At 40.0% G+C, this 14,905-nt stretch overlaps 1 protein-coding gene across 1 annotated transcript; it reads left to right on the top strand.

Annotated features, from left to right (window-relative positions):
* The first annotated feature begins 5,107 nt into the window (after window positions 1-5,107).
* Window positions 5,108-9,343, top strand: LOC121182688 (C-C motif chemokine 4-like). The gene is made up of 4 exons (XM_041039335.1): window positions 5,108-5,179; window positions 6,018-6,141; window positions 8,078-8,167; window positions 9,113-9,343. Exons 1-4 carry the CDS (start codon window positions 5,113-5,115, stop codon window positions 9,117-9,119), a joined length of 288 nt encoding a protein of 95 aa, XP_040895269.1. The 5' UTR covers window positions 5,108-5,112; the 3' UTR covers window positions 9,120-9,343.
* Window positions 9,344-14,905: the final 5,562 nt, after the last annotated feature.

Genomic DNA, 14,905 nt, shown 5'->3' on the forward strand with positions numbered 1-14,905 from the left:
GTATGTAGTTAGTAGTTAGCAATGAGAGAAAAGGGACACACACACACACACACACACACATATATTTCTTTTTAAACACTTATACTGGTCATTTCATCACAAAAGACAAAACACCCCTCCCACTCTACCACACTTGGTTTCTTCCCCTGTGAACCCCCTATTTAATCACATGGACCGCTCCAGCCCAGGTTTGGCTGTTCCTGGTCTGACAGAGGAAGTGCAACAAAGGAGACAGGTGAACACACTTTAAATTCAGTAAATCAAATACACAATTAGTGATGTTGCGACGAAGCCCCGTGAACGTATCGACTCATTCAGTGCAATTGCTTCGCCTAAAGGCTGATCAAACGAAGCCCCATTTAACACCTCATTTGGGAGCACTGACATCTGCTGGTCATTTGATGTAAAGCAATTCGACTGTGATAATGTATGTGTTCTAAGGGTTGTCAGAATTCCCGGGGTGTAGATAAATGAAATAAATCTATCCTGATTGTGGTCTACATAAATCTGTGCTCTCTTTAATTAATATGTATACTAATTGTATATTTACAATTATATGTATATGTATATTTATGTATATATATTTATGGATATATACATACACACATATTTTTATATTATATATTATATAATTCTATCCACCCTCCATGTGATTACATTATACTTTACCTTATTGGGAGATATCATGTCAAAATGATCCCACATTGCTGATGTCTTACGCTTTTTTGGTGGCTCCATTTTTAACCCAGTCACACAAAACACTCTCTGTGTTTCGCGAGCCTTTTTCTGAAATTCGAATCGGTCGAATCACAAAGCGAGGCAGTCACGTGATTGCAAAGAAACGGGGCCTCGTTTGCCGGTGGTCATGTGATATTCTGACAACTGACACAGGCTTCGGCACAGGCTTCATTTGAACACGCCCCCTTTACTCGATACAGGCCTCGGGGCTTCGGTGTCAGACGTAACATCACTATACACAATCACACTGTGTCTTCTCTCCTTCTGGATATCTGCCTTTGCAAAAAGTCTGTGTCCCATTCATTTGTCTGTGAGTGGATCAAACTAAAATTGATTCATTCATTTACTACTGCTCTTTTAAAATAATCCTATATGTTTTTGTTGCACTCACACTGGAAAACCTTTTGTGCTCCTTGCTTGAGCACAAATGGCCAATTTAATGATCATTATCATGATTATTATATTTAATAATCACATTTGGTGTAAATTTTGGCCGCAGATGATGAAAAGCTGGAAAGTTTTGAACTCAAATACTGCCACCGTGTGGCCAGGCATACATGACTTGAAGTTGTCTAACATAACTAAACTGTGAGGCACAGAAGAACTTTATTTTCCTTCTCTGGATTTTCCTCTGCTGTTCTGTGTGCAGATTCTCCACTTCCTCCTGCCTACTCTGCTTCCTCTTTCTTTGCTTCTTGCTGTGCCTTCATTTCTGCCTTTCTATTCTCTTCCTTGGTCAGGTCTTTCTCCTTCTTCTCGGCCATCTTTTTATCCTGTTCAAACTTTTCTAAATCAGGTTTCAGGAGGTGAATTTTTAAGTTGAAGAATCCATTGGTGGAAATCTCCCTGTCACTGGAGATGGTGGCTGCAGAGACTGTAGCAGGTCTTCTCTGTCTGATACCGGATCCACTGACAGCAGTGTCCTAGTTCAACTCCTTGGTGGTGAAAGATGTTGGTGAAGAGCTTCTTACTCTGTTGGACATTGGGTGAACTTTTTCTGTTATCTTCCTGGTGGAGAGGCCTTTGTCTTCCTGTTAGATTGTCAAAACAAAAGCAGCAAGGTGTCTGACTTATTATAAGACTTCTAAATACCAAACCAGAGTCTAATATTAATTCCATTAAATCTTCTTTGGTGTCCAAAAACTTTTAAAACAAATCAGTGAGCCACACTGTTGCACTGGGTGACATGTTCAAAATCTTGTCCACCAATTTGAAATTTATCATTCACATTTTTTCAATTCTGTCTAAAACAAATATCCAATGCTAATTTTACAGATATTACGATTCAAGTTCAAGTTGCAGTTATCTTCTCTTAATTCAACTACAGACCTGTGTTTGTGGTCTTCATTGTGTGAAACGACATGATTTTAGCAAACATGGTCACAAACTCATCATATAGGTAAGGAAATGGATGGGGTTGCAGATTCATGCACGGAAGTGACCTGAATAGATCACAGCTGCATTGCTAATTGCAGGTCTGTGGAAACATCTGTGATAAGATCTCATGAACATTGCACTAATCGTGCCGTCTCCATCAGTTCAGTCTGCACCAGATTTGCGGGGTTGTGTGTGTGTGGGGGCGTGAGTGTGTGTGGTACTGATGGTAGGATTTTGTTACTGGACAGACCCAGGCTAGCTGTTTCTCTGTTTCCACTCTTCATGCTAACCTAAGCTAACTTTAGTTACAGGACAAATCAGAGGGTGATATCAATTCAGTTCAGTTCAGTTTTATTTATTTAGCCCCAAATCATAATGTACATCACAGGCATAAGCAAAGTCAGAAAGAAGGAGAGAGAAGAGAGAGAGACCATGAACACCTGTATATGCTGTTGTATTTAAGCACTAACACTAATATTGTAAAGCCAGTCACAGTAACTATATGATTAGAAAATGTTTTACTGAGGTGTTTTGGGTCATTCAGGCCTGTATGCTGTCAGGCCATACCTGATTCGTTTCATGTGGCTTCATAGATAAACACACCTGGGTGTCATCTGCATAGCAGTAGAAATATAAGTGGTGCTTCCTGATAATGTTGCCTATAGGAAACATTGTGGGCACAAAATGTCATAGAACAGGTTTCTGTGCAAGGACACATTGGTTCTAGCACAGAACCCTGTGGAACTCCATGACTAACATTTCTGTGTATAGAAGAGTCACTGTTAACATGAACAAACTGGAATTATATCAGTCTATAGATATGACCAGTCTAGTGTGGTTCCTCTGATCCAGTCTCGTTGGAATAGAGTCTAAAAGACAAGTTGTTGGTTTACATAAAGAAAGCGTTGACGTTAGCTCAGACAGATCTAAAAGAGGAAGTCTAAATATAAATCAGGTGATGTTATTGCACCTCAGATCCTCTGATCTTTTCAATAGCTGTAAACGCCCCTGATCTGAATCATAAAACCACAATGTTAAAATAAACCAAGAAAACTTTTTTTAACCTCATTTTTTTATGCACATCCAATTTGCTGAGCCTCAGCTTGTCTCATTATGGCAAATAAACTACACTTATTACTGAAAGAGTTTCACTGAAAGAGGCAGAGGAAAAACTAAACCTAAGACACAAGAGAAAACAGGAGAGTGATGAGAGGGAGAGAGAGAAGCCGCCGCTAACTTTTTCAGTAGCTGTAAATGCGAAAGAAACTAGCTAAAGAACTAGTCTAAGTTTAACTTTACAGCCACTGTGACGAAGAATAAATTAAAATGATGTGGGACTGAGTTAGAGCAGCAAAAAAAAAACACTCTGCCATAAACACAGAAACGCCTGCAACTGGAACTGAAACAATGCACTTACTGCAGCACATCTTGCGGCCTGCAGCTTGTCAGCAATTATTTCACCTAAGTGTTGACTGGAGAACAAGCAGGGCACCTCCCTAAATGTCAAACTGCTGCTCTGAGAAATAGTTGTGACCACTTGAGTTTTGTTTCCTTTTCAGTTGTGGTTAAATATTAAAGGTGAAATCTGTAATCATGAAAAGAGAAAGATGAATTTAATTTATTTAATTTTAACTGAGAACAAATTGAGTTTATTTGAGTATATAGTCTATAAAAAGATGACTTGAGTGTAATCTAAATAAAATGTGTTTAGTTGTTTGTGTTTTCTTTGTGCATGTTTAAAACTTGTAAACCTGCACTGAATAAAAGTGAACCTAGATGCAGATAAGATGAGCAGAGCAGACTGTTCTGTTTTCTGTGGTACGGGAGATGATTAGAATCTCAACAGCAAACCTGTGGCCTGTTCTTTGACTGTAACTTCCCTCCTATAACTAGACATCATCAGCACAGTGATCTCTGTTTGCTCCTTATCGTCATGTCTCTATTGACTTTATCGTTTACCTTCCTGACACCTAAAGCACATCAGTTCAACACAGTATCTGGAAACTGCTGCTTCAACTTTAATACACACGCTTTACTATTAACTAAGTACAGACTTACATGAATGCCTGCTTCAGACAGGAGCTGTGGGTGGTGGTCATAGGTTACATGCAGCTGGGTTAGACTGTGCTTCATTCTCTTGCTGTTTTGTCTCGTACAGTAGCTGATGATGAGATGATGAAGAGAGAAATGGACAAACCGTGATCTTCAGACAGGCACAACATTAAAACCTGAACAAAGGAAGGTGGATGAGCTGACTTGTCTCCTTTGTGTGTTTTACAGAGTCCACACTGTCAGAAGGAGACAGATCTGCGTCCGTGGGTCTCTCCAGTGGGCTCTGGACGTCTACAATCAGCTCCATGACACTCAAAGCAGCTTTGTCGCATAAATGTCTGGTTTTGTAGGATTAAAGGTGCAAAAACTTTGTCTTCTAATAACAATGTCATTCATGTAGTGAGCTGTGTTACTGGTTCTCTGTGTTTTTTGAGTAGAATGTGTAATGATTAGTGGGTCCACCAGATAAAGACCAGCACAGTCTCCAGACTGAGACTGCGTGGAGCTGGTTTGAGATGAGTCAAAAGTTTAGATTAAATTTAGGATGTGAGATGCCGTCATTTCTTTGTTGTGTTTCAGAATAACTGAGATGTTACACTGTGTAAATTTTGATAAATAAATGCATTTCCCAACCTCATCCACAACCTTAACCATCACACTAAGCCTAACACTAACCTAAACCTAAGTCTAAGCTTAATTGTCCTGTGTTTCTTCTACCAAAAGGTAAATAAGGCAGCAGCAGAGCAGCAGTGTTGCTTGGCGTGTGGATTTTAATCTTGCTGCCATTTCCTGTCAGCTGATGACATTCACCCTCACAGATTTCTTAGAATTGCTCTGAATATGCAGTTGAGAATCTATAAGCAGCTGTGAGAGACATAGAGATCAAAGCTAAACACTTGACACAGCAAAGACAGAAGAGCATTGTCAGTTTACGGTGGAGACACAATGAGGACTCTCAGCTGCACTTTGGGGCTGCTGCTGCTACTCTCTGTTTACTGCTCTACTGCCACATGTAAGTCTGAAGTGCTGTTTGGGCTCTGCTTTCTGCTTTTTATTATTATTTCATTTTATCATATCATTACTTTAAGAAGGTTCACATCCAGGGTGAATGGTAAACCACAAATAAGTTTTGATTGTAAAAAAAAAAAAAAAGTTTCTTTCAGCTTAACTCAGTGTTAAAAACTTTCCACGCACCTGGAGATTGATCTGCTGGAACCACTGATTCTGAGCATTGAACATTTCTGTAAAATTTTTTGTTCTGATTTCTGATTTGTGATGATGAGGATGATTTCTGTTTCTGTGAATCTGAAATCAGAGCCATTAAATCAGAGCCAGTAAATACGAAAACCTTGAGTTTTTCCACCACTCTCCAATTTTTTAAATTTATTTTCTGATTTTCTATATGCAGGTAACTGTTCTGATACATTTTTTAAAATTACAATTACAATTTACATTTTAACAACTATATATATTGATCGCGGGGACCTGGAGTCTATCCCAGCTGACTACGGGCGAGAGGTGGGGTTCACCCTGGACTGGTTGACAGTCAATCGCCGGGCTGACACACAAAGACAGACAACCACTCATGCACACACTCACACCTAGGGACAGTTTAGAGTAGCCAATGAACCTAATGTGTATAATGTGCAGTACAAATTCAGAGCTATAGCAGGACTGTATAAATACAGTTTTAATAATGTATCCTGATTGTTTTATCTGCAGTTATTCATTAAACTCAGTTCAGAGGATTCAGAGTGTGTTCCTGTACTGAACACTTCTGTTTAGAATTACATGATGTTACCAGCCTTTAGGTCAGTAAATGATTGTGCTAAATGATTTTTTTTCCCCAGCTAATCCAGTGTCTGCAACAGCACATGGACAGTGCTGCTTCAGTTTCTTTACGGGACGAATACCGGCGCGGCAGATCGTCTCTGTCGTCAAGACTCCGAGCAGATGTCCTGAGAATGGATTTATGTATGTATTCTGCTTCACTCTGACTCCTGTTCATGTCAGTGGAATGATCCTCACCTGAGTTCTCACCACATGTTTAGCCAGTTTTTTTAGCCAGAATAAAAAACAGAACAATGAAGATAATAAGTAAACAGACATTACATTTCAAAGAACTGTGACAGAGAGAAATGTACATTCTGTGACTGTGATGTTGAATCAACTTTTCCAGTCTGAACTCTGTTACTGGTTTTTCTTCAGCATCACTGATGCCAGAGGGAGAGACATCTGTGTGAGACAGAATCTTCCATGGGCACAGAAGGCTTTCGAACAACAGCAAGTCAGCATCGAGTCAACAGCAAATCCAGACCAAGGCAACAGCAGGCCAACAGCAAATCGACAGCAAGGCAACAGCAAGTCAACAGCAAATCAAGACCAAGGCAACAACCACTCATGCACACACTCACACCTAGGGACAATTCAGAGTAGCCAATGAACCTAATGTACATGTTTTTATGGTTGTGGGAGGAAGCCGGAGTACCAGGAGAAAACCCACGCAGGCACAGGGAGAACATGCAAACTCCACACAGAAGAGCTCTGAGGCGACAGTGTTAATCACTGCACCACCGTGCAGCCTTTAGAAAATAAAAAATCAATTTTTAGAATTGCTGCAGTTCTTAACAATATTTCTATAGTGCCTACACCCAGAAAGTCTGCACAACGTGATAATGAAAATAAAAACAGATTACAGACTTTAGATGCGCTACAAGTTTTTCACTGCTGTAAACAGGGAAATTACAAATCATTTTCCTGATCTGAACTATTTCACTGAATTCAGTACAAAGACTCACAGTCACTGACTCTGTAGCTCATTCAGTTTTTTAAGACGTAACCAACAGCATCATCTGTCAAATGCAGAACACTTTGTTTTTTATTCATTTTCCACCCCTTAATCCTCTGTCAGGGTCGCAGGGGAGCTGGAGCCTATCCCAGCTGACTATGGGCGAGAGGCGGGGTTCACCCTGGACTGGTCACCAGCCAATCGCAGGGCTGACACACACACAAAGACAGACAACCACACACGCACACACTCACACCTACGGGCAATTTAGAGTAGCCAGTTAACCTAACCCATGTATGTTTTGGGGATTGTGGGAGGAAGCCGGAGGACCTGGAGAGAACCCACGCAGGCACAGGTAGAACATGCAAACTCCACACAGAAGAGCCCAGACCAGGGTTCGAACATGGAACTCTCTTGCTGTGAGGCGACAGTGCTAACCAACAAACAGTGCACCACTGTGCTGCACCACTTTGTTTTTCAGTGAGGAAATCAAGTCAGCACTCATGACACCTTCTCTTCACAGCTCTGTCTCTGTCTGTTGAATCACCTGCAGTTTGTTCAGTTCAGTGCTATAGCAGGACTGTATAAATACAGTTTTAATAATGTATCCTGATTGTTTTAGTCCGCAGTGATTCATTAAACTCAGTTCAGAGGATTCAGTGTGTGTTCCTGTACTGAACACTTCTGTTTAGAATTACATGATGTTACCAGCCTTTAGGTCAGTAAATGACTGTGCTAAATGATCCTTGATTTTTTTTCCAGCTAGTGCAGTGTCTGGAACAGCACCTGGACAGTGCTGCTTCGAATTCGTTACGGAACAAATACCATCATCGCAGATCATCTCTGTCGTCAAGGCTCACAGCAGATGTCATGAGAAGGGATTTATGTATGTATTCTGCTTCACTCTGACTCCTGTTCATGTCAGTAGAATGATCCTCACCTGAGCTCTCACCACATGTTTAGCCAGTTTTTTTTTTGCCAGAACAAAAACCAGAATAATGAAGATAATAAGTAAACAGACATTACATTTCAAAGAACTGTGACAGAGAGACATGTACATTCTGTGACTGTGATGTTGAATAAACTTTTCCAGTCTGAACTCTGTTACTGGTTTTTCTTCAGCATCACTGAAGCCAAGGGGAGAGACAGCTGTGTGGGCCAGAATCTTCCATGGGCACAGAAGGCTTTCGAACAACAGCAAGTCAACAGCAAGTCAACGGCAAATCCAGTGCAAGGCAACAACCACTCATGCACACACTCACACCTAGGGACAATTCAGAGTAGCCAATGAACCTAATGTACATGTTTTTATGGTTGTGGGAGGAAGCCGGAGTACCAGGAGAAAACCCACGCAGGCACAGGGAGAACATGCTAACTCCACACAGAAGAGCTCTGAGGCGACAGTGTTAATCACTGCACCACCGTGCAGCCTTTAGAAAATAAAAAATCCATTTTTAGAATTGCTACAGTTTTTAACAATATTTCTACAGCGCCTACACCCAGAAAGTCTGCACAACGTGATAATGAAAATAAAAACAGATTACAGACTTTAGATGTGCTACAAGTTTTTCACTGCTGTAAACAGGGAAATTACAAATCATTTTCCTGATCTGAACTATTTCACTGAATTCAGTACAAAGACTCACAGTCACTGACTCTGTAGCTCATTCAGTTTTTTAAGACGTAACCAACGGCATCATCTGTCAAATGCAGAACACTTTGTTTTTCAGTGAGGAAATCAAGTCAGCACTCATGACGCCGTCTCTTTGCAGCTCTGTCTCTGACTCTGTTGAATCACCTGCAGTTTGTTCAGTTCAGAGCTATAGCAGGACTGTATAAATACAGTTTTAATAATGTATCCTGATTGTTTTAGTCTGGAGTGATTCATTAAACTCAGTTCAGAGGATTCAGTGTGTGTTCCTGTACTGAACACTTCTGTTTAGAATTACATGATGTTACCAGCCTTTAGGTCAGTAAATGACTGTGCTAAATGATCCTTGATTTTTTTCCCCAGCTAATCCAGTGTCTGTAAGAGCACCTGGACCGTGCTGCTTCAGTGATGCCAGAGGGAGAGACATCTGCTTGAGCCAGAATCTTGATTGAGCACAGAGAGCTTTTGAACAACAGAAATTCAACAGCAAGGCTTTGAAACAGGAAGCGCTAATCGTCATGCTCAGTGCTAATAATCAAACATCTGCAGCTATCCAACCTCCAGCCATGATAAAGCTCTGCCTATCTACTTAATGACGTCTTTTCATATTATGAAAACCTCTTTGCACTGTGTATTTTTGTGCAGCTATTAACCAGAGTTAACATTTTACTCTGCTTTACTCTTCATCATTAAATTTTCATCTTACAAAATGTGCAAATGTACTCACTGATAAAATGAAAATGAAAAATAAATGTGCATAGATACTGAGTGCAAGTGCTGTGTATAACCTTTGTTTTGAACTTGTCTGTCTCACACTGGAGGAGAGGACCTGCACACTGTCAGTCACTCTGTCCTGCAGTTATCTGTCTCATGTCTAAAAGTTCACACTTGACTTGTCATTGTTTAGAATATGTGACCAAACGCACCGTCAGGCAGTTCAGAGGATTCAGTGTTATCAAATAAAAGTCCACTTAATCTTACTTAAAAAAACACACATATTTCTTTTTAAACACTTATACTGGTCATTTCACCACAAAAGACAAAACACCCCTCCCACTCTACCACACTTGGTTTCTTCCCCTGTGAACCCCCTATTTAATCACATGGACCGCTCCAGCCCAGGTTTGGCTGTTCCTGGTCTGACAGAGGGAGTGCAACAAAGGAGACAGGTGAACACACTTTAAATTCAGTAAATCAAATACACAATCACACTGTGTCTTCTCTCCTTCTGGATATCTGCCTTTGCAAAAAGTCTGTGTCCCATTCATTTGTCTGTGAGTGGATCAAACTAAACTGATTCATTCATTTACTGCTGTTTATCTAAAATAATGCTATATGTTTTTGTTGCACTCACACTGGAAAACCTTTTGTGCTCCTTGCTTGAGCACAAATGGCCAATTTAATGATCATTATCATGATTATTACATTTGATAATCACATTTGGTGGAAATTTTGGCCGCAGGTGATGAAAAGCTGGAAAGTTTTGAACTCAAATACTGCCACCGTGTGGCCAGGCATACATGACTTGAAGTTGTCCAACATAACTAAACTGTGAGGCACAGAAGAACTTTTTTTCCTTCTCTGGATTTTCCTCTGCTGTTCTGTGTGCAGATTCTCCACTTCTTCCTGCCTTCATTTCTGCCTTTCTATTCTCTTCCTTTGTCAGGTCTTTCTCCTTCTTTTCCTCCATCTTTTTCTCCTGTTTAAACTCTTCTAAGTTCAGGTTTCGGGAGGTGAATTTTTATGTTGAAGAATCCATTGGTGGAAATCTCCTTCTCACTGGAGATGGTGGCTGCAGAGACTGTAGCAGGTCTTCTCTCTCTGATACCTGATCCACTGACAGCAGTGTCCTAGTTGAAGTTCTTGGTGGTGAAAGATGTTGGTGAAGAGCTTCTTGACTCTGTTGGACTTTGGATGAACTTTTTCTGTTATCTTCCTGGTGGAGAGGCCTTTATCTTCCTGTTAGATTGTCAAAACAAAAGCAGCAAGGTGTCTGACTTGTTATAAGACTTCTAAATACCAAACCGGAGTCTAATATTAATTCCATTAAATTTTCTTTGGTGTCCAAAAACTTTTAAAACAAATCAGTGAGCCACACTGTTGCACTGGGTGACATGTTCAAAATCTTGTCCACCAATTTGAAATTTATCATTCACATTTTTTCAATTCTGTCTAAAACAAATATCCAATGCTAATTTTACAGATATTACGATTCAAGTTCAAGTTGCAGTTATCTTCTCTTAATTCAACTACAGACCTGTGTTTGTGGTCTTCATTGTGTGAAACGACATGATTTTAGCAAACATGGTCACAAACTCATCATATAGGTAAGGAAATGGATGGGGTTGCAGATTCATGCACGGAAGTGACCTGAATAGATCACAGCTGCATTGCTAATTGCAGGTCTGTGGAAACATCTGTGATAAGATCTCATGAACATTGCACTAATCGTGCCGTCTCCATCAGTTCAGTCTGCACCAGATTTGCGGGGTTGTGTGTGTGTGGGGGCGTGAGTGTGTGTGGTACTGATGGTAGGATTTTGTTACTGGACAGACCCAGGCTAGCTGTTTCTCTGTTTCCACTCTTCATGCTAACCTAAGCTAACTTTAGTTACAGGACAAATCAGAGGGTGATATCAATTCAGTTCAGTTCAGTTTTATTTATTTAGCCCCAAATCATAATGTACATCACAGGCATAAGCAAAGTCAGAAAGAAGGAGAGAGAAGAGAGAGAGACCATGAACACCTGTATATGCTGTTGTATTTAAGCACTAACACTAATATTGTAAAGCCAGTCACAGTAACTATATGATTAGAAAATGTTTTACTGAGGTGTTTTGGGTCATTCAGGCCTGTATGCTGTCAGGCCATACCTGATTCGTTTCATGTGGCTTCATAGATAAACACACCTGGGTGTCATCTGCATAGCAGTAGAAATATAAGTGGTGCTTCCTGATAATGTTGCCTATAGGAAACATTGTGGGCACAAAATGTCATAGAACAGGTTTCTGTGCAAGGACACATTGGTTCTAGCACAGAACCCTGTGGAACTCCATGACTAACATTTCTGTGTATAGAAGAGTCACTGTTAACATGAACAAACTGGAATTATATCAGTCTATAGATATGACCAGTCTAGTGTGGTTCCTCTGATCCAGTCTCGTTGGAATAGAGTCTAAAAGACAAGTTGTTGGTTTACATAAAGAAAGCGTTGACGTTAGCTCAGACAGATCTAAAAGAGGAAGTCTAAATATAAATCAGGTGATGTTATTGCACCTCAGATCCTCTGATCTTTTCAATAGCTGTAAACGCCCCTGATCTGAATCATAAAACCACAATGTTAAAATAAACCAAGAAAACTTTTTTTAACCTCATTTTTTTATGCACATCCAATTTGCTGAGCCTCAGCTTGTCTCATTATGGCAAATAAACTACACTTATTACTGAAAGAGTTTCACTGAAAGAGGCAGAGGAAAAACTAAACCTAAGACACAAGAGAAAACAGGAGAGTGATGAGAGGGAGAGAGAGAAGCCGCCGCTAACTTTTTCAGTAGCTGTAAATGCGAAAGAAACTAGCTAAAGAACTAGTCTAAGTTTAACTTTACAGCCACTGTGACGAAGAATAAATTAAAATGATGTGGGACTGAGTTAGAGCAGCAAAAAAAAAACACTCTGCCATAAACACAGAAACGCCTGCAACTGGAACTGAAACAATGCACTTACTGCAGCACATCTTGCGGCCTGCAGCTTGTCAGCAATTATTTCACCTAAGTGTTGACTGGAGAACAAGCAGGGCACCTCCCTAAATGTCAAACTGCTGCTCTGAGAAATAGTTGTGACCACTTGAGTTTTGTTTCCTTTTCAGTTGTGGTTAAATATTAAAGGTGAAATCTGTAATCATGAAAAGAGAAAGATGAATTTAATTTATTTAATTTTAACTGAGAACAAATTGAGTTTATTTGAGTATATAGTCTATAAAAAGATGACTTGAGTGTAATCTAAATAAAATGTGTTTAGTTGTTTGTGTTTTCTTTGTGCATGTTTAAAACTTGTAAACCTGCACTGAATAAAAGTGAACCTAGATGCAGATAAGATGAGCAGAGCAGACTGTTCTGTTTTCTGTGGTACGGGAGATGATTAGAATCTCAACAGCAAACCTGTGGCCTGTTCTTTGACTGTAACTTCCCTCCTATAACTAGACATCATCAGCACAGTGATCTCTGTTTGCTCCTTATCGTCATGTCTCTATTGACTTTATCGTTTACCTTCCTGACACCTAAAGCACATCAGTTCAACACAGTATCTGGAAACTGCTGCTTCAACTTTAATACACACGCTTTACTATTAACTAAGTACAGACTTACATGAATGCCTGCTTCAGACAGGAGCTGTGGGTGGTGGTCATAGGTTACATGCAGCTGGGTTAGACTGTGCTTCATTCTCTTGCTGTTTTGTCTTGTACAGTAGCTGATGATGAGATGATGAAGAGAGAAATGGACAAACCTTGATCTTCAGACGGGCACAACATTAAAACCTGAACAAAGGAAGGTGGATGAGCTGACTTGTCTCCTTTGTGTGTTTTACAGAGTCCACACTGTCAGAAGGAGACAGATCTACGTCCGTGACTCTGGACGGATTAAAGGTGCAAAAACTTTTTGTCTTCTAATAAAAATGTCATTCATGTAGTGAGCTATGATGTGTATCATGTGTGATGATTAGGGTAAATGATCAGATACCAGATTCAATAGATCTGCAGATTTGGACGATGATTATCTATGTTCATTTGTACCAGCAGCCCTTTTTAATATTACACCTAACAATTTGATTCAACGTTAAAATACACTGATTAATTCAGCTTTAATCCCTCGCAGGCACAGTCTGCTGTGCACAGTGAAAACCATGGAATTACATCACACTGCGCAGATTTTCATTTCGTATTATAACAGTTCATGACAACTACAGAATGGTTGAGTTACGGAAATCAAAACTCTCGGTCGAGGTTTGAACTGTCATTTAAAAAAAAACAAAACAGTAAGTGTAGATAATAAAGATAAACAGTGTATTATTATTATTAGTGGTTTTTAGGCTCAGGGATCAGTGAGCTTACAATATGACTCACAAACATATGATACAGAAATCACTGGTTTATCTGTGAAATGCTTATAATTTCATACAGTTTATTCTTTGTGTCTTTGTGTGACCTCACTGAACTTTAATACACCAGCATCAATATATATATTCACATATTTTTAAAGGTCTATCTATGTCTATGTCTATATCTATTTTTATATCTACATTTTCAAAAGATCTACATCCATTTTCTCAGTACTTCCCCACTTGAAATCACACCACAGGCTGTTTTCTTGTTGTGATAAGATCAGTGAGGTTATTATCTGACTTGCAAATTCAGAGCAGAAGTTACTGGTTTATCTGTGAAAAGCTGTTGATCTCACACAATCTACTCTTACCGTCTCTGTGTGACCACACTGAACTTTAATACGCTAGCATCAACTGCACCTCTGTATGTCCTGATAGCATCAGGACAAACTGCTGGTCTGTGGTGCAACATGCAGCTTTGTCTTCACGTCTCAGTCATTGTAAAGGTTCCTCCATTTACTGCAACACCCTCCCCGAGCTCTTGCTGACTGAGAAGGAGGTGATGTTTCACTGTGAAGGTTTAGTTTAATAATTTGACAATTAGATTTCAAGATTACATTTCTTGGTTCAGAAATACAGAGTAAGGCTGATTCCATATGGTATGGCCTAATATACACTACTGGTCAAAAGTTACAGAGCATTTTCCACTTGTTATTGAAATGTCAGCAGTTCAAGTCCAGTGAAAAATCTTAAATATACAAAGGTCGAAAAGTGCAGGTCACCGAAAACTGAAAAATCCTGTCAACTTCATGTAAAAAGGCTTTTTCTGGGATGAAGAAACTGGTTCAGTCTCTTCTTTCCTGCAGCAGTGGAAGGAAACAGTTCACTCAGGTGACCCAGCTTCTGTCTGTGCAAAGACAGCGATGATCAAACTGTGTTACTGCTCCGTCTGATGCTTCATTAGGACAATACTGTCCTGCAGGACGTGGTTCTGTATGTCTCTGTCAGAATGAGAGAAAAAGGCAGGAACAGAGGAGACAGAGCTGCTCGGTCAGAGCTTCATCCTAAAGCAAAGATACTGATCCAGAACCAGACGGTGGCTTCACCTGATGAAGACCAGCACAGTCTCCAGACTGAGACCACATGGAACTGGTGTGAGATGAACTGGACTGAAGGTGAAAGCAAAGCAACAGAGCTGGGACG

Source organism: Toxotes jaculatrix, chromosome 5 (assembly GCF_017976425.1).
Source record: "Toxotes jaculatrix isolate fToxJac2 chromosome 5, fToxJac2.pri, whole genome shotgun sequence".
NCBI lineage: Eukaryota > Metazoa > Chordata > Actinopteri > Toxotidae > Toxotes > Toxotes jaculatrix.